Below are 21,265 nucleotides of genomic sequence, written 5' to 3' on the forward strand. Positions count from 1 at the left end.
GATCTGGATTTTGAAAAATTGCTGTAGTCCAGTGTGTAAGAACCCAAAGTAGCAAAAGCATACCTTGGGAGAATGAAGAAGGGACTATATGGCTTTGTAATGTATTTTATTTGTTTGTCTACAAGCATTCATGTCAGGACTGGTTTCCAAAATTAGATGAGCCTTCCTTAGAATAACTGAAAATGGACTGTCCCGCCCAAGGCAAGAAACCTTGTAAAACACACAGCAGCTGTTACCAGACATGGTGCAGGGATGTGCAACATATGGTGATGTGCCATAAATAATGGTTTTGTCTTTATTTATGAGAACAATTATTAAAGTTGAAGTATCACTCAAATATTTATTCGTTAAGCCTTTTGAATGTCCACACTGAAGTAATTATAATAATACTAACAAGCAGCAACACCCTAATTTTTGTGCAGTTTTGTTTCGAATTCATCATTTATGGACTCTCTTGATCTGTTCATGAATTTATCCCTATTCAGTCATCCTGAAAACTAGGTTAAATAAACACGCCCTAGCTTCTTGCAGTATTTCATCATTCTCTTCACATGGAAGGTGACATTTTGAAGCTCTGTGAGTGAAGACTCCTCATATAGGAGTATACTACTCCTCCGAGTAGACATTGTCTAGAGGGGCGGGGTAAAAATTGAATAAATAAATAAATAAAATAAATAAATATAACCCAGAATTCTGGAAAGATCAGCATTCTGGACCCATGTGGAAAGTCTCCATTTATAGAGGACCCTCTTCAGAATTTGCCTTTCTCAGAAAGTTGCCTTTCACAGATGGATGCTGAGAGACATCCCGCCCGCCCCCCATCACAGGTTTATTGATCTCAGGGTAATGTCCTGTAGGCAGGAAAATATCCTCCTCCCCTCCCAATGATTTTCATGGCCTCCAAGTGTATCTCAGCTTGGGGAAAACAGCAGGAAAAACTGGAGAAATGCTACTTCCAGAAGCTTCCAAGAATGACAGTTCTCCTCGAAAAGAACACATGCCACCCCATGCGCTTCTTTCTTGAAACAAAGTAGACTTCTGGCTATTTCTGGTTTCTTTGGGTTGTGTTTGTGAAGCAAAATTGTTTTCTGGATCCTTGAGGGCTTTCCACACCTGATTCAACCAATATTCCGAAATGTTTGAAAGTTTCTCTATGTAAGGACAGTGATGGCAATCTGCCAGGAGGACAGAGGGTTAATACATTGTTCTTTCTCCCTCTGCCTCATGTGTTTAATTAACCTAATCTGCATTTTGTGTATGCTGCATTTGTTGATGAGGCAGTCTTGCCAATGAGCAGCTCAGAAAAGCTGTTTCAGAAAGAAAGCTCTATGCAGCCTTTGGATTGTTTGTTTGTTTGTTTAGGATCACAGCTTCCAAAATTGCTAGCCTGCATAGCCCTCAGTATGTAAGATTTCCTAGCTCAAAAAGTGAGTTTCCATGCTGTGTCTGTCAATAATAACTGAGGCACCATAAAGACTATAAATCAAAACAAAGATTTTGAGGTGACTTTATACTTTTTGGTAATCAGTTAACTGTTTATTTTGTGGCTTGCCTTCTTCAAACAAGACTATAATGCTCACATGTCACTTGAAAATCAATATAAACATCTCATGCTGACAGATATCCCAATGTTGTTATCATAATGTCTGCTGTGTAATACCATTACAAATCTAGTTTAATGTTCTGGTTTACTTGGTAATATTGTTGTTGTTTAGTCGTGTCCGACTCTTTGTGACCCCATGGACCAGAGCACGCCAGGCCCTCCTGTCTTCCACTGCCTCCCGGAGTTGGGTCAAATTCATGTTGGTTGCTTCCATGACACCTTCCAACCATCTCAACTTCTGTCGTCCCCTTCTCCTCCTGCCTTCACACTTTCCTAATATCAGTGTCTTTTCCAGGGAGTCTTCTCATGAGATGGCCAAAGTATTGGAGCTTCAGCTTCAGGATCTGTCCTTCCAGTGAGCACTCAGGCTTGATTTCCTTTAGAATGGATAGGTTTCTTCTCCTTGCAGTCCAGGGGACTCTCAAGAGTCTCCTCCAGCATCACAATTCAAAAGCATCAATTCTTCGTCGGACAGCTTTCTTTATGATCCAGCTCTCAATTCTGTACATCACTACAGGAAAAAGCATAGCTTTGACTATTCGGACTTTTGTCAGCAAAGTGATGTCTCTGCTTTTTAAGATGCTGCCGAGGTTTGTCATTGCTTTCCTCCCAAGAAGCAGGTGTCTTTTAATTTCATGGCTGCTGTCACCATCTGCAGTGATCATGGAGCCCAAGAAGGTGAAATCTGTTACTGCCTCCATCTCTTCCCCTTCTATTTGCCAGGAGGTGATGGGACCAGTGGCCATGATCTTAGCTTTTTTGATGTTGAGCTTCAGACCGTTTTTTGCACTTTCCTGTTTCACCCTCATTACAAGGTTCCTTAATTCCTCCTCACTTTCTGCCATCAGAGTGGTATCATCTGCATATAGGAGGTTGTTGATGTTTCTTCCGGCAATCTTAATTCCATCTTGGGATTCCTCCAGTCCAGCCTTCCGCATGATGTACTCTGCATATAAGTTAAATAAGCAGCGGGAAAGCAGGGGGACAATATACAGCCTTGTCGTACTCCTTTCCCAATTTTCCATATCCAGTTCTAACTGTTGCTTCCTGTCCCATGTATAGGTTTCTCAGGAGATAGATAGGTGGTCAGGCACGCCCCTTTTCTTTAAGGGCTTGCCATAGTTTGCTGTGGTCCACACAGCCAAAAGCTTTTGCATAGTCGATGAAGCAGAAGTAGATGTTTTTCTGGAACTCTCTGGTTTTCTCCATAATCCAGCGCAAGTTACCAATTTGGTCTCTAGTTCCTCTGCCCCTTCGAAATCCAGCTTGTACCTCTGGGAGTTCTCAGTCCACATACTGCTGAAGCTTACCTTGTAGGATTTTGAGCATAACCTTGCTAGCGTGGGAAATGAGTGTGATTGTACAGTAGTTGGAGCATTCGTTGGCATTGCCTTGCTTTGGGATTGGGACGTAGACTGATCTTTTCCAGTCCTCTGGCCACTGTTGAGTTTTCCAAATTTGCTGGCATATTGAATGTAGCACTTTAACAGCGTCATCTTTTAAGATTTTAAATAGTTCCACTGGAATGCCATTACCTGCACTGGCCTTATTGTTAGAGAAGCTTTCTAAGGCCCACATGACTTCACTCTCCAGGATGTCTGGCTCAAGGTCAGCAACCACACTATCTGGGTTGTCCGGGATATCCAAATCTTTCTGGTATAATTCCTCTGTGTATTCTTGCCACCTCTTCTTGATGTCTTCTGCTTCTGTGAGGTCCCTGCCATTTTTGTCCTTTATCATGTTCATCTTTGCACAAAATGTTCCTTTAATATCTCCAATATTCTCGAACATATCTCTGGTTTTTCCTTTTCTATTATTTTCCTCTATTTCTTTGCATTGTTCATTTAAGAAGGCCCTCTTGTCTCTCCTTGCTATACTTTGGAAGTCTGTGTTCAGTTTTCTGTAACTTTCCCTATCTCCCTTGCATTATAGTTTCCCTTCTCTTATCTGCTCTTTGTAAGGCCTCCTTGGACAGCCACTTTACTTTCTTGCATTTCCTTTTCTTTGGGATGGTTTTTGTTGCTGCCTTCTGTACAGTGTTACAAGCCTCTATCCAAAGTTCTTCAGGCACTCTGTCCACCAAATCGAGTTCCTTAAATCTGTTCTTCACTTCCACTGTGTATTCATAAGGAATTTGTTTAGATTATACCTGACTAGCCCAGTGGTTTTTCTATTCAGTTTAAGCTTAAATTTTGCTATAAGAAGCTGATGATCAGAACCACAATGAGCTCCAGGTCTTGTTTTTGCTGACTGTATAGAGCTCCTCCATCTTTGGCTGCAGAGAATATAATCAATCTGATTACGATATTGCCTGTCTGGTGATTTCCATGTGTAGAGTCAGTCACCTCTTGTGTTGTTGGAAAATAGTGTTTGTGATGACCAGCTTGTTCTCTTGACAAAACTCTATTAGCCTTTGCCCTGCTTCGTTTTGAACTCCAAGGCCAAACTTCCCTGTTGTTCCTTTTATCTCTTGACTCCCTACTTTAGCATTCCAATCCCCTATAATGAGAAGAACATCCTTCTTTGGTGTCAGTTCTAGAAGGTGTTGTATGTCTTCATAGAATTGGTCGATTTCAGTCTCCTCTGCATTGGTGGTTGGTGCATAAACTTGGATTATTGTGATGTTGAAAGGTCTGCCTTGGATTCGTATTGAAATCATTCTATCATTTTTGAGATTATATCCCATTGCAGTTTTTCCCACTCTTTTGTTGACTATAAGGGCTACTCCATTCCTTCTTCGGGCTTCTTGCCCACAATAGTAGATATAATAATCATCTGAATTGAATTTGCCCATGCCTGTCCATTTTAGTTCACTGACGCCCAGGATGTCAAGGTTTATTCTTGCCATCTCCTGTCTGACAGCTTACCAAGGTTCATAGATCTTATGTTCTAGGTTCCTATGCAGTATTTTTCTTTGCAGCATCGGATTTTCCATTCACTTCCAGGCACATCCACAGCTGAGTGTCCTTTCGGCTTTGGCCCAACCACTTCATTAGCTCTGGAGCTACTTGCACTTGTCCTCTGCTCTTCCTCAGTAGCATGTTGGATGCCTTCTGACCTGAGGGTCCCATCTTCCAGCATCATATCTTTTAGCCTTTTGTTTCTGGTCATGGGGTTTTCTTGGCATAGATACTGGAGTGGCTTGCCAAAGCCTGCTCTAGGTGGATTGCGTTTAGCCAGAACTCTCCATTATGACTTGTTCATCTTGGGTGGCCCTGCACGGCATAGCCCATAGCTTCTTTGAGTTACTCAAGCCCCTTCGCCATGGCAAGGCAGCAATCCATGAAGGGGTAATATTAGTCAATCAAAAATTTCCTGATTACTGTCCTTTTCAGGAGATTGGGTGATAATGGTGATCAGGGTATTGTTGTTGTTGTTGTTGTTGTTGTTATAGATGTATTGTTGTGATAAGGGGGAGATGATCTGTCACTGTGATTGATGGGTCTTGTTAGCTAGTCTTTTGTGTGCAGTGATCACCGGTCATTGTGGCAGAAACCATGACACTGTTTACCAACCCACTCAGGCTTCCCTGTTCCTGCCTGAGCTTAGCTGCAATCTAGGAAAGTAATGGATTTTCCTTAGAACATTATATTGCTTCAAGCTATTTCTGTTGTAATGCAAAAATTTGATTTAGTCTTGAATGGGCTAGGACCCATTAACTTTACAGAAAGCTGGCCAGATAGCTCAGTGGTTTAGGTATCTGGCTGCAGAGCCAGAGGTGGGGAGTTCAATTCCCAACTGTGGCTTCTGCAAGTACAGCTAGCCTATGTGGCCATGGGCAAGCTGCACAGTCCCAGGGCACCCTGAGAAGAAGGGAATGGCAAGCGACCTCTGAGTATTCTCTACCTGGAAAACTCTGAAAAGGGTCACCATAAGTCAGAATTGAATTGATGGCACTTGATTATTATTAACTTTTCAGGAGATCTGCTCCTCAGTTGTTGATATCTAACAACCTACTTGTCTGTATTTTTGAATTATCATTATGGAAGTGGGCTGACTATGAGGACTGTCATGATGAGCACAAGGGGTGTACTCTTTTGTGGTTTTGGACTACAATTCCCACAATTCTCCAAGAATTTGAGGAATTACAGCTCACAAACCTAAATATGCAAACCTGTAGGTTTGGGCTCACTTGAGAAGGGCGCCACCAGCTTCTCCAGCATTTCCTTCATATTGTTAATTTGGTTTTGTGGTGTTTTTTGTTTTTTTTTGTAAACAAGCTGCCGTGGTGCTTCCTTGGAGACTTGCTGCCCATTAGGCTTTACAGAGGGCACCTCCAAAAGATCTATGACTCCCAGGAACCACCACAGCAGCTTCATTTTTTTAAAGAAATCAGCAACAGGAAGCAGGGGTCAGAGAAGCTGATGGTGCAGGTAAATAACTCAAAAGTCCTTGTTGATAGATTTGGGTTTAGGGACAGCAGTCGAGAAAGATGAAATGTCACACCTCCTAATGAGCACCTCTAATTCCACATTTATTCTGATGTTACCAATTACAAGTACAGTGGTGCCTCGCATAGCGAGGTTAATCCGTTCCGGATTAACCTTCGCTATGCTAAAGCATCGTTGAACGGGGCAGGGATTTCCATTGGAACGCATTAAACATGGTTTAATGCGTTCCAAATGGGCCAAATACTCACCGTTCACCGATGCTTCTTAATGGCCGGTAGCCATTTTTGCGCCCTCGCCTCGCTTAACGAGGGCGCGAAAACGCTGCGCGCGGCCATTTTGGGCCATTTCCGGGCTTCCGGCGGCCATTTTGGCCGCTGAACAGCTGATTGTTGGGGTTCGTTTTGCGAAGATCGGTAAGCGAAACGCTTACCGGTCTTCGCAAAGCGAATTTTCCCCTATTGGAAAAATGTTGAGCGATCGCATTAGCGATCCGAAAAAACGGATCGCTATGCGATTTCGTCGTTATACGGTGCGCTCATTAAGCGAGGCACCACTGTAGTATTACTGTTACTCTTATTACTAGTGTTACCACTCATTATTAGAAGAGTATTGTTTAAATAACATTCTTAAATAATTATTAAATTATTTTCAGTGAACACATAAAATACCCCAAATGGCAAAAAGTCCCGCCAGATAACACCCCCCATGCAAAATTTTAAGTTACACTTTAAAAAGTGATAATGTCACAGGTTGCATATCTTCAGTTTGTTTGTTTTAGAAAATGGATAACTCCCTCTCAGTCACCAAAAGAAATACATTACTGATGGCATTGCTATTTATGATCAGAGCTTGGAATGTTCCTTTTGAAAAGGAACTCATATTGAGTTACTGTATGAGCTTTCCGAATGGTCATCATCATTGCTCCAGTTTGGAAGGCAGTTCTTTTGTGTTTATATTTCTTATAATTTGCTATTGCTAAGCTCTCCTTGTAAGATATTTCTTCACAGCTCTGATGCAGCCATAAGTCCACCAGTTTAAATGGCCATGTGTTGTTCACCTATGGTGGCATCTGTCATACTTTTTTTCACACTGAAACAGCATAAATTCCAAGTCTGATTTCATCACTAACTTCTACAATGTTTTAGGGGGAAATGCAGAACTTTCACACAGGTATCAACACATTGGTGACATCTCTGCAGCCAAGAAGAAAGGCACACAACAGTATTCTGAGTAACTGTGTTTTGGCCACAGTTTTGTCACATTTCACCTTTTGTAGTTCTAGGGACCAGACTAGATTCCCTGAGGAAAATTGTATGCTTGAGTGAGTTGCTAAGTGAAACCTGTTTTCACCTCAAGCTCAAGCTGAAATTTTCAGAAAATGTAAAGACTTCCACAGGAAGTAGATGTGGACAGTGCTGCATGTTTTAATCACCTCTGTCAACAGAGGGTCCTGAGGTTCAGTTTGCTAAAGTGCCCTATCCTGCCCACTTCTCTCTGTTAAGATTCTGTAATTCCTTGTGAGACCCTCAGTTGGGACAACTTTTAATGACCTGCAAACTTGAAAGTTGGCTGCTGGCATGGGGAAAATCTCCAAGAATACCAAGTGTTTCATGATGGATGAATCCCCCTGTCCACAGTTGTGTGGCTCTGGACACCATTGGCATGTCAAAATACAGTGGTGCCTTGCTTAGCGATGTTAATTAGTTCCAAAAAAACATCGCTATGGGCAAACATCGCTAAGCGAAACACCATTTCTCATAGGAATGCATTGAAAACCGGATAATCCGTTCCAATGGGAACGGATTACCATCCTTAAGTGAAAATCGCCATAGGAAACATCGCTAAGCGAAACGCGGTTCCCCCATTGGAATGCATTGAATAGGTTTCAATGCATTTCAATGGTTTTGACAGGTCCGTTTTTGCTATTTTTAAAGTGTCTTAAAATGTTCAAAAACTGTTTAAAATGCTTGGAATCATTAGTGCACCCTGTAAAACCTTTGCAAACTTAATTTGGCTTTGTTCTGAGTCTTCGTTAATTTTTGGTGAATTTTGTTCCCCCCCCCCATTGGAATGCATTGAACTGTAGGTTTGCAAACCCCATTGGAAACATCGCTAAACGGAGTGCAAGATCGCTCCAAAAACCTCATCGCTAAGCGAATACATCGTTAAATGAGGCAATCGCTAAGCGAGGCACCACTGTATGCCTAACGTGTGTTCCCCATGCTGTATATGACTTAACCTTCAAGTCCCTACCCAGAATCAAAATGTCCCTCCAAAATGAAACAATGAAAAGTCCTGTGTCACTTAATGACTTAGAAGTTCTGCTGGTCATAAGTCTTCAGGGACTGCAGCCCATTCTGTTAGATGCATGGTGTAAAGAGCTGAAGACTGACTTTTATACACAGTTGGGTAGGGAGAGTCTGTTGAATATGGTAGAAATCAAAATGGAACAGTATGGTGATTACTTTTGTAGTAGTTCGGCTTCAGTGGTACATTATAGGTAGGCCCAAGCAAAGATTAGCAGATTAACAAATGATGAAGAAAAATCTTTGTTCAAGTTAACTGAGGGTTACACTATTAAAATAGATCAGGAGCGGGATTTTTGAAATTGTTTTAAATTCACATGCTAGTCATGTGGTTTTGAGGTAGCGTGTGCATCCTCTTGGGACAATTTTTAATCCAAGTGTAAGATATGTGGTGTAGCGTTTCAGGGGATTACACAGACTTGTAAAAATTGTTTTAAAATTGGCACCATGGGAACCTCAGCTTCCTGTGTTCCACCCTCCTGGGGCTATGCATTCCCACAGTGAAATGTCTGCACCAAAAAACTAAAATAAAACCTTGTGCTGTCATAGCTATGGGGAGACACTGGTTGCTGGCACATCATCCTAGAGCCACTTTTGAGGTCTTTGCCTTGTGCCCACTCATCCTGCTTGCTGCCACTCCTACCTCACTTCCTATGTTGAGGTGATGTGGGTGATGGTGAAAAAAGTCATGTTCTTCTGCTGTGGTGTGATTTTTGATTTTCTTAAAATTTTTAAATTCAGGCTGGGATAGCGCTAGCTCAGTATTACAGATTTTTTAAAAAACCTTTCTGCTCCTCTTTTTCTCCCACCTTTCTTGTTCAGAAGCCAGCTGCCCCAGCTCCTCCACTCCCCTGGAGGAATAGCAGGCAGGCCAGACAGGGTTCAAGTGAGTTTTTTTGGGTCCCTCCTCATGTTTTACTATTTGTTTTATTTTATTTTCAAATTGGGATATTGCTAGATCAGTGTTGTAGATAGAAAAATAGTCTATCTACAACACTGATCTAACACTGCAAAGTTACCCTCCAGCCCAGAAACCCACAATCCTAGGATCCAATTCAATACTTGACAAACCCCACAAAAACAATTTACTCTGACACAGATGAGCACACATGCAAAATATGATTCAATAAATGTTCATAATCAAGTTAAAATAAACAATCCCCTAGTGGGTCTTTTTATATAAAAAAATTCACTTCCCAAAGAAACAAAAAAAAAAACTCCCCCCCCCCCAAATGCACGCTCATGATGTAGACAGATGTTTATAAATCAGTTTCAACCCTGCTAAACCCAAAGCAAACCCAGGAGTATTTTGATGTGTAACTGTGCCCTGAAAGAAAAGAATTTATCCTCCAGATATGGACCAGTTTGGGAGCGGGGTTTGGAACAACACTGCTGAAGGGAATAGGAAATGCAAAAAATACAAGTACTGTAGAGGAAATTGGTCAAATTGTTATAAAGTAATGGTCATAAAACATATAAAAGTTGCACAATAATATCAACAACTTCACGTGATGAAGGTAGTGAAATTAAAAAGAGGTCTTGTCCTGGATCAAGCCACAGGAGATTGAGTTCAATTTTTTTAATGTAATCCTGTTTGGACAATTTTCTCCCCTTGTAATTTTTGCATTGTTCCTTCAGGTATGCGAGTAATAGGGTATGTAGGGTTTTGAAGGTAAGCACCAGCACCTGGAATTGTGCTTGTAAGCTGCCTATATGTTGTTCAAACATTGGCATAACATATTTGCTTTTGCCTAGTTTGAAAAGTTAGCGGCCTAGCACCTATATTGTGCATGCAAAAGGCAGCTCCATATTTGCATTCAGTAGTCTAGCTTGGAGGTTACCTTTTCATGGACAACCACATTTCAGGTGTTGCTCTGTTCGGGTCCTCTTGTCTTAATATGTTTAGGAGTCAGTCACTTATTTCTGCAGCCTGCTTCAAAGCCTTTCGATGGAAGAAAAATTAAATTTCACTGGAATAAAACCAGTGAAACTGTAATTAGCTATGTTCAGCAAACTACAACAATTAGACACATTTTGGGTGCTGAAATAGATTAAATCCTCCACCAGATTATAGCAGAAAAGCATAAATAAAAGATATATTTTTATTTTATTGGGAAGGAATAGAACTCCTGCATTACCTATGAAAGTGATCATTTATGCTAGAAATGCATGGCACATTGCTGGGTGTTTTTGTTTTGTTTTATTTTGTTTTTGTATCATGAAAGGTTGATTCCTGCTTGATTTATTTTTGCCAGTCACTGACCTGACAAATTCTAGAACTTCATAACATGGTTTTTGTACACATCCAGCTGAAAGTGTTTTAGTCATCTGCTCTTTCCCAACCACCACACCCTCCACTAGACTATTGAATGGTAATAAAAGCACAGTGATTCTGCATTTTGCTTGCTTTGATCCAATTATCTGGCACAGAGCTTCTGATGTCTATTGTTTGGGTGCTAAGTTAGGAACTCTGCTGCCTAAGCAGTGAATCCTCTGGGGTCCATAAGGCTGAATCTAACTGTATTTCCTGTTCTCCGACAACCAGATGCAGTAAATTACATTTACTCCCAGATCCCCGAACTCACAACCCTCTATTCACGAACAACAGAACCAATTGCTGGGAAAGACAGGACAAGCAGGGTGACTGGTAAGTTTCATTGGAGCACCCTTTATTCTTTGAGCTGTCAGAGCAGACTTTAACTTTTTCAAACCTAATAGATGTCTTGGCACTATTGCCCAGCTGTAGTTTAAACACAAGGAAACAGTTTGTGACTTGTGAGCAAACTAAAGAGAGCTTTCTTGGTCTTGTGCATATACTATATATGATAGGACAAACAGGATGGTTAAGGCTAAAGTACTTCTTTCATCCTTTATTATTTTGCAGTCACAAATCTAAGTTAAAACAATTAGCAATCAGAAGTGAGGTTTGACCTTATTCTAGAATAAGTTGCTAGGAGCTTCTGAATGCAGTCTGCAAAAAGAAGTTTGCAAAAAAAACAACAACATGGACATGCAGATGTCCAGCTCTTCTAAGACGTGGAATCCAGGTTAGACCTGATGCTCAAAAGCACTTGGGATAACAAGGTTTCATTGGCTGGCAGCTGGGACCACAACAGTACAAATAATTCAGCAATAATCCAAAACTATACAATGTAACTGTGATGCATTCAGGAAGACAACCAAACATATATCATTCACAATGTGATAGCCTTCCAGTGTCCCTTTTTAAAGCAAACAAAGATTACTGGATGTTTATTTATATGAGAGTAGTCCTTTTCTGATATGCAAGCAGAACAGTAAGCCTCTGTTAGAGATTCTCCATGTAATTCTCTTGTTTTGAGGCAAATCAGAATGTCTCTGTGGTCTTTCCACACACGGAAGAAACTGGGACAAAAGTGCCTGGGTGGTAGTTGCTCGCATGGTTCCTACATCTTAGATCCTCTGGAATGCAACCGAGTACTCTTGTTTACAGCCCTTCTTCTGCATCGCCTCTTCAGAACATAACTTTATAGAAAGTCCAATGAGATGTAGGGGGGGAAAACCTGTGGAAAGGGTGGAGGGAGTACATATTAAGGCCAAAGCACACATTCAGACAGGATGGGTTTTTTTGAGGGTAGGGGTTGAGGGTGGGGGCAAAAACCTTGACATTCAGAAAGGGGTAAAATTTAGGGATGGTGTTTTACTTTTAGATGGAGTGGTCTATTTGTTTTGTATTTATTTCCAACTCCACGTTCTGGATTAGCAACTGAGCTGCTATGCACTTCCCTGCCAATGCCCCTAGGAACAATAGTATTTGATAATTACTGTTATTCTCAGGATGTGCTTGGAGAAAAAGTCAAAAGAGAGGTGGCTGTTCTCTGGCTCCCAAAACTCAAATATACCTGTGAATTAAACAAACTTTAAACAGCTGATGTTAGTATAGAGAACTATTTTGCAATTGTCTGCATCTCCAGCATCTGGGGGGGGGGGGGAAACCCTGCTCCCTATTACAGTTACAGCATGAGTATGGGTGTAGGGAGCATTGGTCAAAAGACATTCCACCTGGAGTACAGGCAGAATCCTTCCTATGAATGGCTTCAATGATATTTAGGATGCATTTCTAAGAATTCATATTAGGAAATTGTGTTTGTTTGTTTGCTTGTTTTATTGGCTGCTTTTCCCCCGATAAGGGGACCCAAGGTGGCTCACAATTTTTAAAAGAACATAATTTAAAATGTAATAAACATTGAGAAATAATTAAACTATATGCTAATTAAAATACAATTGAATAATTAAAAGAAATAACATTAAAAACTATCAAAAGGCACTCAGGGACTCAACCATGAATGTTAAAAGCCTGCTTGAAAAGGTGGACCTTTAGTTGTCCCATTAAATGGTTGTTGTAGATTTTTCGGGCTTCCGTTAAACTTTGTGCATCTAGCTTCTTACTAATTACCAGTGGGATGTGAGCAGCAAACAAGCTTCTGTAGCATTCATATTAAATAAAAGACATTTTAATTCATTAATTAAAGAAGTAAACCATTTTAAATTCCTCAGGTGTGATATTATATGTTGGCAGAATGATATTATATGTTGGTAGTAGAATGGTGCCGCCAGTAGTATTCTGGTCCCACAGACCAGAAACTGATGGTTCACAATCATTCTTCATTGTAGATTACTTCTTTTGAAAACTATTTTGGATAGGCTATGAAACTATAATAACTACTTACTTTTTTAAAAGTTACTTTTCAAGCTCTGAAACCTACCCACTATGCCAAGGTGTTTTAAATTTGTTCCTTCTGCACAATTGCATTAGAATTATCTTGAAGCAATATAGTAAATTGAACCACAGCTGGCAGTAAGCCCCAAAGTGGCCATTTAAATTTCTCGGTGTTTAGTGGAATAAGAAAAATTGTGAAGTAGGAGGAGAAAGCAGAATATTTTCTTTCTCTTTCAGTACACTCCTTCAGACTGAATAAGCAGAAGTAAGGCCAAACATGCTTTACAAGCTCTGCCATGGATATCCTGGTCAAATCCACTCTAGTCCTTTTTTCCAGTTCAAAAAATGGTCATGAGAACAATGGGCAACAATTATTACCAATCCTTTAACTCTGTTCTTCAAACATGCTTTATAATCTGGTGCTGTGGATATTTACTCAGAAATAAATGGGGTTCAGTGGAGTGTAGGGTTGCGCCAAACTTTTGCTTAATGCTGCTACATATCAGGTTCTTTTTTAAGGAATTAGAGCAAAGGTGTCAAATTCAATTTCATCTTGGGCCACATCAGCATTATGGTTGCCTTCAAAAGGCCGGTTGTATCTGTAAGATTATATAACTGTATCTATTCTTTATCATATTAAATATAATACTCCACATTAGATTATTACTGTTTTTAGTAATAACATAAGTAATAGCTAGCTCTGAAAGTAAAAGTCTATGATCGAAGTCTAGAAATAATGGCAAGCAGATAAGAATAGGAGTGGGCAATAAATAGCAAGGACTACATTTCCCAAGGTGCTGTACACCGCCCAAACAGCTGCACTTTCTGACTCTTTGTGTTTGGAATGCTGGGATTAGAAATCCCACTGGGCGGATTCCCAGCGTCCTTGTGGAGCATTATGGGTAAGTGAGTAAGCACCTGCATATTGTACACTGCACAGTAGCAGGGAACTCTGCAAGGGCCACATGAAATGGCCAGGCAGGCCGGATTTGGCCCATGGGCGTGGTGTTTGACACATGTGAATTAGAGGCAGAAAAATGAATCTTGCATGAAATATGGTGCATGGGAAGGCTTATCTCTTCACTCTCCAGAAGGATCCAAGCTAATCATGTAAAGCAGGGGTCTCAAACATGCGGCCCAGGGGCCATCTGCGGCCTGCCGGATGATAGTTTGTGGCCCCCGCCTTGTCTGCCCCCCCAAAGCGCCCATGCGTCCTCTGCTGTCAAGAGTCAAAAAAAGCCCCGCCTCACTCAGCTATCTCCCAAGACAGCGCCTCTTGCACCCTCCATCCAGAACTGCAGCCTGCCAGCTAGCCCACCTGTCTGCCAGTTGGCAGGCTGCAGTTCCGGATGGAGGGTGCAAGAGGTGCTGTCTTGGGGGAGAGCTGGCGAGCAAGGCGCGCTGCTGGCCCTTTTCCCTGAGCGCCCGAGCTGCCACCAAACAATGCCTCAGAGCGGAGCTTGCTCCCGGCCCATCCTCAAAGAGCGCCTCCAAGCCGCCAACAGCAGCTGCCGCTGCCGCCTCTTCCAGGGAAGCAGCTCTCTGGCTCTCTTTCTCTCTCGGTACCCTCAGCACCAGCCCAGCCAGCGGCCGCCTCAGCACCCGGCGGTTCTTCCTCCTCCTCATCCTGCTTCAGCCGTCTAGGCTTGAGGCTGCCTAGGCTCCTCTCGCAGTTTGCTCCTCTGTCATAATGGGGTAGCTGCTGCAGCTGAGTGTGCCTTTTTTTGAAGGGGGCCCTCAGAGGAAGGTTGTCGGACCTCCGTGTGTGCGTGCGTGCGCACTGTGGGGGCCCACCCTGTTCTGTTTAATTTCACAGGTACCGATGGGGGCTTTTCTCCTTTGGCAAGGCGATTCTGTGAGGGTTTTTTTTACAAAAAAAATGTCGTGCCCTCCTCCTCCCCCCCCCACTAGGCGGTTGCCGGCACTCCCTCCCTTCTCCGCTTCTTCGTCCTGCTGGTGGTGGTGGTGGTAGTGAAGAAGGAGCCGGGGGGGGGTTGGTCAGCGACAAGGGCTCACACGTCCCTCCTCCTCCTCCTCGGAGCCCCAGCCAGGCTAAGGAAACTCCTGGGCGGCTTTCCTCGGGTTCTTGTTCTGCTTGGTGGAAAATCTGATGCGGCCCAGCCTCACCCAGACTCTGCCTCCAGTGGCCCCCAGGTAAATTGAGTTTGAGACCCCTGACGTAAAGCTTTAAATGCATTGTAGCTGTGGGCCAGGAAATTTTCAGCCCCTGGTTGTTCTGTAGTCTGTAGAAGGTAGTAGGAAAGGGACAAATTTGGCTCCAAAAACCAGTGAAGCTGCCCACCTCAGCTTTTTATTTATATGAGGAAGGAAGGAAGTTATTTTCCCTCTCATCTATACTTTAAAGAAAGATGGCCTTAAGAAAACTGACCCAGAAATACAACTTTCAATATGCTCAGGATATCAGAAATGCCTTCGAATTCTCTACCAACAGTATCTGGCATCTATTGCACTTAGATCCTAACCTTTTTTCAGTCCTGTAGGACTAGAAACTTCATTTAAAAAAAAAATAAGAAATTGATTGAAGGGTCAGTGGATGATCAGGGACAGGAAAAGGCACACTGGATCAAGACCCATCACATCTACTTCTTACATTTTTTCCATGTGCGCTTGCTGCATTTGTTTTAGCTTCCCTTTTCCTAAAATTATAGGGAGTCTCTTTTCAAATGACAGTATTTCCTGAATAAGGAGTTGGTTTAACTAGTGGATGGGTTGCCATCTCTCTCCTAGAATCCTTGGATTGGAGGAGAAATACTGTATGGAGGTAAGGCTTAGCATGTAATGCCAAATCTCTTGGGTAGATTATTTTTCAAAAAAACACCAGCATTTATTTGGCCATGAGAAAAAAATGTCTGCTAAGATTGTTTCCATTGTAAGCTCCACTGCCTCCTCCTTCTCAGTTTAATTTTTGCCTGTATCTTGGGGACAGTTTGTGCATATCTATATGTTTGTCACTTGCTGACTGAGGTCTCAGAAGGTGACACGTGAATGGGCCAGACACATCCTCTATAGAAAGAGTGTCCATATTTTGTCATATCACAAAATTGCAATACATTTCAACACAGGCAGTCCAAAGATTCTGTTTCCAGTCATCAGTTGCACAGAAATTATCTGTATAATAAAAAGTCCTGAATATAGTAAACACATATTTTAAAAACCTCCGTTGGATCCGAAAAAAGGTATAGGCACATACTTTGCATCTTGCATGTCTTTTGCTTTAACAGGGCATTTCATTTCTCATTTGTCCCTTTTCTTTTTAACATCCTCTTCTTCTCGGAGCTGGGTTAAAAGCAGATCAAATGATGCTTCACACACACACACACACCCCGCCCAGCTTTTGTTAAGCTAAAGGAGAAGCGTGTGGATCCTTGTGCAAACACAAAACATAGGAATACGTTGTAATTTTGTACTCTTATGGGATTGTTGTGTGTAATCATTGCTGGATTTTGCAGCTGGTACCAATTAAGTAATTGAAGGAGGTTTGCATTATTTCTTTTACTTGTGTAACTTAGTCTATTTTTGCTGGTGATGGCTTTCAGAAATCTCATTGTGCTGCTCCCCTACCAGGCCTTTATCCCACATAAGTTTAAGTATATATTTGTAACTATGAAGAGTGGGCAACTGCTTTGTTCACTGAAGCTGAGAGATTCTTTGGATGTCACATCCTATGCCACCATGTACCGCATCCTGAGGCATTTCTATACTCCTGCAAAATTATAGCGCGCAATGGTGCACCTATCAGTGCAACTGCACTCCCTCAAATGTGGTTGCACTGAAGCAAAGCACTGAAGATACAGCTTTTGTACCTTTGCAAGTTATAAAGAAATTCCAGATGATATTGAAGTTCTGTGACTGCTTACCTCAACCCTGCCGTCTGCTGATGTGTGGTACCACATGTCCTACTTCCCCCTTCCAACATGCTGGCCAAATCTACATATGTTGTGGTGCAACACACATGAAGGGCTGTAGGTTGAGGAAAGCTACCATAGAACCTCCAAATCATCAGCTGTTCCTGCATAACAAGGAAGGCTTTTCAGTGATGACACTGACTGATATTGTACATGTCACCAGAGACTCTTCCAATACTTTCTGTGTTGTGTGCCACATTGGTCTCAGTACTATTGGAAACAGGTTTCGTAAAATGACCATGTACACCAGCCTTAACATTTTGAAATAATGTATCTGTGGAAACATGGTGGTAGACCTATTTGCTTGTCACTTCTTTAGTTTAACAGACTGTTAGGATAACATTAGGAAACTGTTTGGGTTCACAGTAGGTATGGCTGGCACTGACAGCATCAGCTGCTCTAGTATAACAAACTTGCTTCTCTTTACGCTGTGCATTACACCTCTAACATAGAATGCTTGGCACTTCGGGGAACAGCTTCTTTGGGGGCACAGTTGTCTGCTTGTCTGTTTGGCAATTAACCATTCACCTGCTTTTTGTTGTTGTAACATGCACTTCCTCTCTTCTTTCCATTCAAGCTTTGTACAGCATGGAAATTAATGTGGAGAAAGACAAACAGACAGGAGAGACCAAGATTCTCTCTACATCCCCCATTGGCCCAGAGGCTGCCCGTCAAAGAGGAATCAAAGTCTATGATGATGGTACCAAAGTAGTCTATGAGATGCACTCTGGAGGTGCAGTGGTAGAAAATGGAGTACATAAATTAAGCTCAAAAGATGTAGATGAACTTATTCAGAAGGCTGGACAATCAAGCATTAAAGGAGGTACTGTATCAATAGCAGATGGGAACCTCAGCCACGCAAAGGAACAGATGCTTTTCAAGGAAGCGAAATTAGAGATGGTGCACAAACCTAGCAAAAGGCATTCTGGGAACCCTCGACAACAAGCAAAACTTTCTGGGAATGACATCCCTGAAGCCACCGCAGATCACCCAGTAACAATGATATTTATGGGTTACCAAAACATTGATGACGAAGACGAGACAAAAAAGGTGCTGGGCTATGATGAGACAATCAAGGCCGAACTGGTCCTCATTGATGAAGATGACGAGAAGTCGTTACGTGAGAAGACGGTGACTGATGTGTCCACCATGGATGGAAACGCTGCTGAGTTGGTTTCTGGGAGGCCCTTATCAGACACAACAGAACCTTCCTCACCAGAGGTAAAAGAAGAAAGTCTACCAATGGAAAAAGTCCCAGGTACAGAAAAGAAAAAGCGCTGTCAATGCTGTATTGTCATGTGACCACCTCTTCCTTTCTTCTTCTTCTTCCGAGCAGCTCATGCTCCTTCACTCCCTTAGACCTCACTGTATTTTTTTTTCTAACTGCAATACTGTGAACTGGAAGTGACTGCCTCCATTGCCTTGCAGTTGGGTTGCTCTAATTTTTTTCTCTCTAGCTCTTCAAGGGAGATGAATTGCGAAAAGATGATTTCTCACCAAATGTACTGCTATAGGATTATTTTTAAAGGGTGAGACAGAAACGGAAAGTGAACACATACACACACAAACATTTCCGTATTTGAAACAAATCTATCTATATCTATAGTTAGGAATATAAATATATAATATATGAATATGCATAGATGGATATTAATATGCATATTTATGTATGGAATATATTTATAAAACTTATAAATGTATATGAAGAATTTTACTTTATATATCGAGCAGGTATGATCAGCCTCCAAGGATTTTGAAGTTACACATGTGTGAGAGCCTTAAAAAGCATTTTGATGTTGTTTTTTAAGCATAGGTTTTCTTTTTTACTGGGGCAAGGGGGGGCAACTGTTCATGCTATTGTTCTGATATCACAAATTTCAGGCCTTTCCTTCTCCACAAGGACTTCACAGCTTGTTTTATCTAGAACTCTGGAAGTTATTGAACAAGATTTGTTCCCATATAAGTTCCAAAAAAAAGATCCTGTGGCTTGAGAAGAAGCTATCATGTTGGCATGAGGGACACCATTTGGCTCAATTGAAGCTCAGAAAAGTTGCATTTTGGGACCACAACTTCCAGAATTGCTATACGTCTGAGAGCTGTAGTCCAAAAAGCAAAATTTTCAAACTCTGGGCTCAGCCCAACAGATCGTACTGCTGTGCAAACCGCATCCTTTTTCCTGGGGTCCCCAGTGAGCTTTTGTGTATGCTTCATTGGGAAGCATAGATTTTTCCCTGAAGGAAGACTTACCCACTTGCTGCCATTGGAACAGAGTTGGAATTGGAACAGAGTTCAGTATGGGCAGTGCTGTTGGCTTCAGTGGGATTTTTAGACATGCAACAGCATGTTGGATTGATGGCATTGGCATTTCTTTTGCAGTGTAGAAAGCATAGAACCATTGGTCAAATCTACTGACTGATATACCCACAAAGAAGTTTAACTTCATCCCCTGCAGCAAAATGAGAGCTGTGATATTTTTATTTTTTATTATTATTATTATTTAGGTTTTGGCCTTATCTAAATCTTCCATCTTACAGTATTGTGCAACTATTCCATTGCATTCAAACCACAATAAGTGTGTGGTGAAAATGGGTACGGGGCTGCCACAATTGAAGTGTAGGCATTAATTTTCTGACTTGCCTTTAAATCAGTCTGCCTGTTGCATGGTCTGCTCCTGTAACTTTGGCAAGTGAAACATTATTTTGCAACTTACATAATCATCATTATCATCAGAATAATCATTGGTGGAAATCCATTGAATCAGCGGGGATTTGGTTAGTCGACATCTGTGTAAACTCCACTGATTTAATTAGCTTATTCTAGTTGCAATTTTCTACTGGATTTCAGCCGTTATATGATTAGATTTTATTACTACCGAAATCAGTCAGAAAAGTGTGAAGGACTCAATGCTCAAGTTAGCAGATATATATCATTTATAGCAGTGGTCCCCAACCTTGGGCCTGCAGATGTTCTTGGACTTAAACTCCCAGAAATCCTGGCCAGCAGAGGTGGTGGTGAAGGCTTCTGGGAGTTGCAGTCCAATAACATCTGGAGGCCGAAGGTTGGGGACCACTGATTTATAGAGTGGTGCTATCATTCTTGAACCAGAAATAAATATGGAGGCTGATACTTTTAGTTTAAGCAAACTGAACACTAATGGTCCCAGCATAATTTCACTGTGAGATTTCTGGCCTTAAGTGGTATGCTTCTTGAAACCAAGGGTGGCAAACCATGTGGCCTTCTAGATGTCGCATTTCAGTTCCCGTCAGCCCCGGCCAATAGTCTTGAGGTCAGAGATGATGGATTCTGTAATCATGCAACATCTGGAGGCACAGAAATTCCTTACTTCTTGCTCTAAACCCTAACCCCCAAAAAATCTCTTAAGGTTATAGGAAATTCCACGGTCTGATAATATCAAGTTGTATCCTGTTTGGTCACTTCTCCCTGCAGTTGAATGAGCAAATGAGAGGTGGGGATCTGCCTGTTTGAGCTTGAGGCCTATGCCGCTCTCTCCCTAGGGACAACTGAACAAAGGCCCATTCTTTCAGACACCACATTTTAAAACAAAGATCTACAAAAATGTGGAAATGCAGTTTTTTCAGTATGCACTGTTCTACAACTCCCATTTGAAGCCTACTAGGCTTGTGTTCTGGTGAGCCTTTGTTCATTTTGGAACAAGATTCACAATGACAATTTCTGATAGCTGCATGTGGTGGATGGTCTTCCTCAGGGCATCCTATATGGACATAATAATTTTTTGATCATTTTTTCATCAAAAAAGGAGCTTGAGTGTATCCAATATAACTGATGTAAAATAGCACGTCTCTATAGTGAGCCTATGATCTGGGTCTGCTGGTATTTCTGGTGGAAATATTCGTTATTGATAGAAATATGTGTTTGAGTCAAATGAGAAACTACAGGTTTCTTGTATTATTAAGATACAAGATTTAAATGAAGACACATTTCATAAGTCTTTGGAAATATCATGAACCCAACACTGACTTTGTTAAGGACTGAGATTGTGGGGTATTTTGCAATGTACCTGTTCTGTTGTGGATGGTGCTTTTACTGTATTAACACAGCTAGCTTTAAACATCGTGTTGAACAATGTTCCTGCTCTGAACTGTTCTCTTTCTGTGCCATTAAGGTAGATGTCACTGCATGATAACTTTCAATGTAAGGAATGCTAAAAAAAACACTGTGGAATTTGCAAGTTTGTACCACCACATCCTGATCTTAAACACATTTAAACACAGGTTCCACCTGATTTCAGCTGAACTTACTTCCACATACCACTGTCTTACGCTCATAGCTTTACAAGGGTAGAACAGACCCCTGAAGGA

The 21,265-nt window shown here is 41.6% G+C and overlaps 1 protein-coding gene across 2 annotated transcripts in view; it reads left to right on the forward strand.

Moving 5' to 3' along the window:
* The window catches only part of PALM2AKAP2 (PALM2 and AKAP2 fusion), a 160,034-nt gene extending 139,003 nt beyond the window's left edge, over positions 1–21,031 (forward strand). The window contains exons 6-7 of one of the 2 annotated variants that reach the window (XM_078384866.1): positions 10,846–10,947; positions 17,503–21,031. In XM_078384866.1, the coding sequence (XP_078240992.1) occupies positions 10,846–10,947; positions 17,503–18,227 (827 nt within the window). In that variant the 3' untranslated portion in view covers positions 18,228–21,031. The remainder of the gene's footprint in view (positions 1–10,845; positions 10,948–17,502) is intronic. The other variant, XM_078384867.1, reaches the window with a different exon arrangement.
* Positions 21,032–21,265: the final 234 nt, after the last annotated feature.

The sequence above is a fragment of the Pogona vitticeps genome, chromosome 2 (genome assembly GCF_051106095.1).
Source record: "Pogona vitticeps strain Pit_001003342236 chromosome 2, PviZW2.1, whole genome shotgun sequence".
Taxonomy (NCBI): domain Eukaryota; kingdom Metazoa; phylum Chordata; class Lepidosauria; order Squamata; family Agamidae; genus Pogona; species Pogona vitticeps.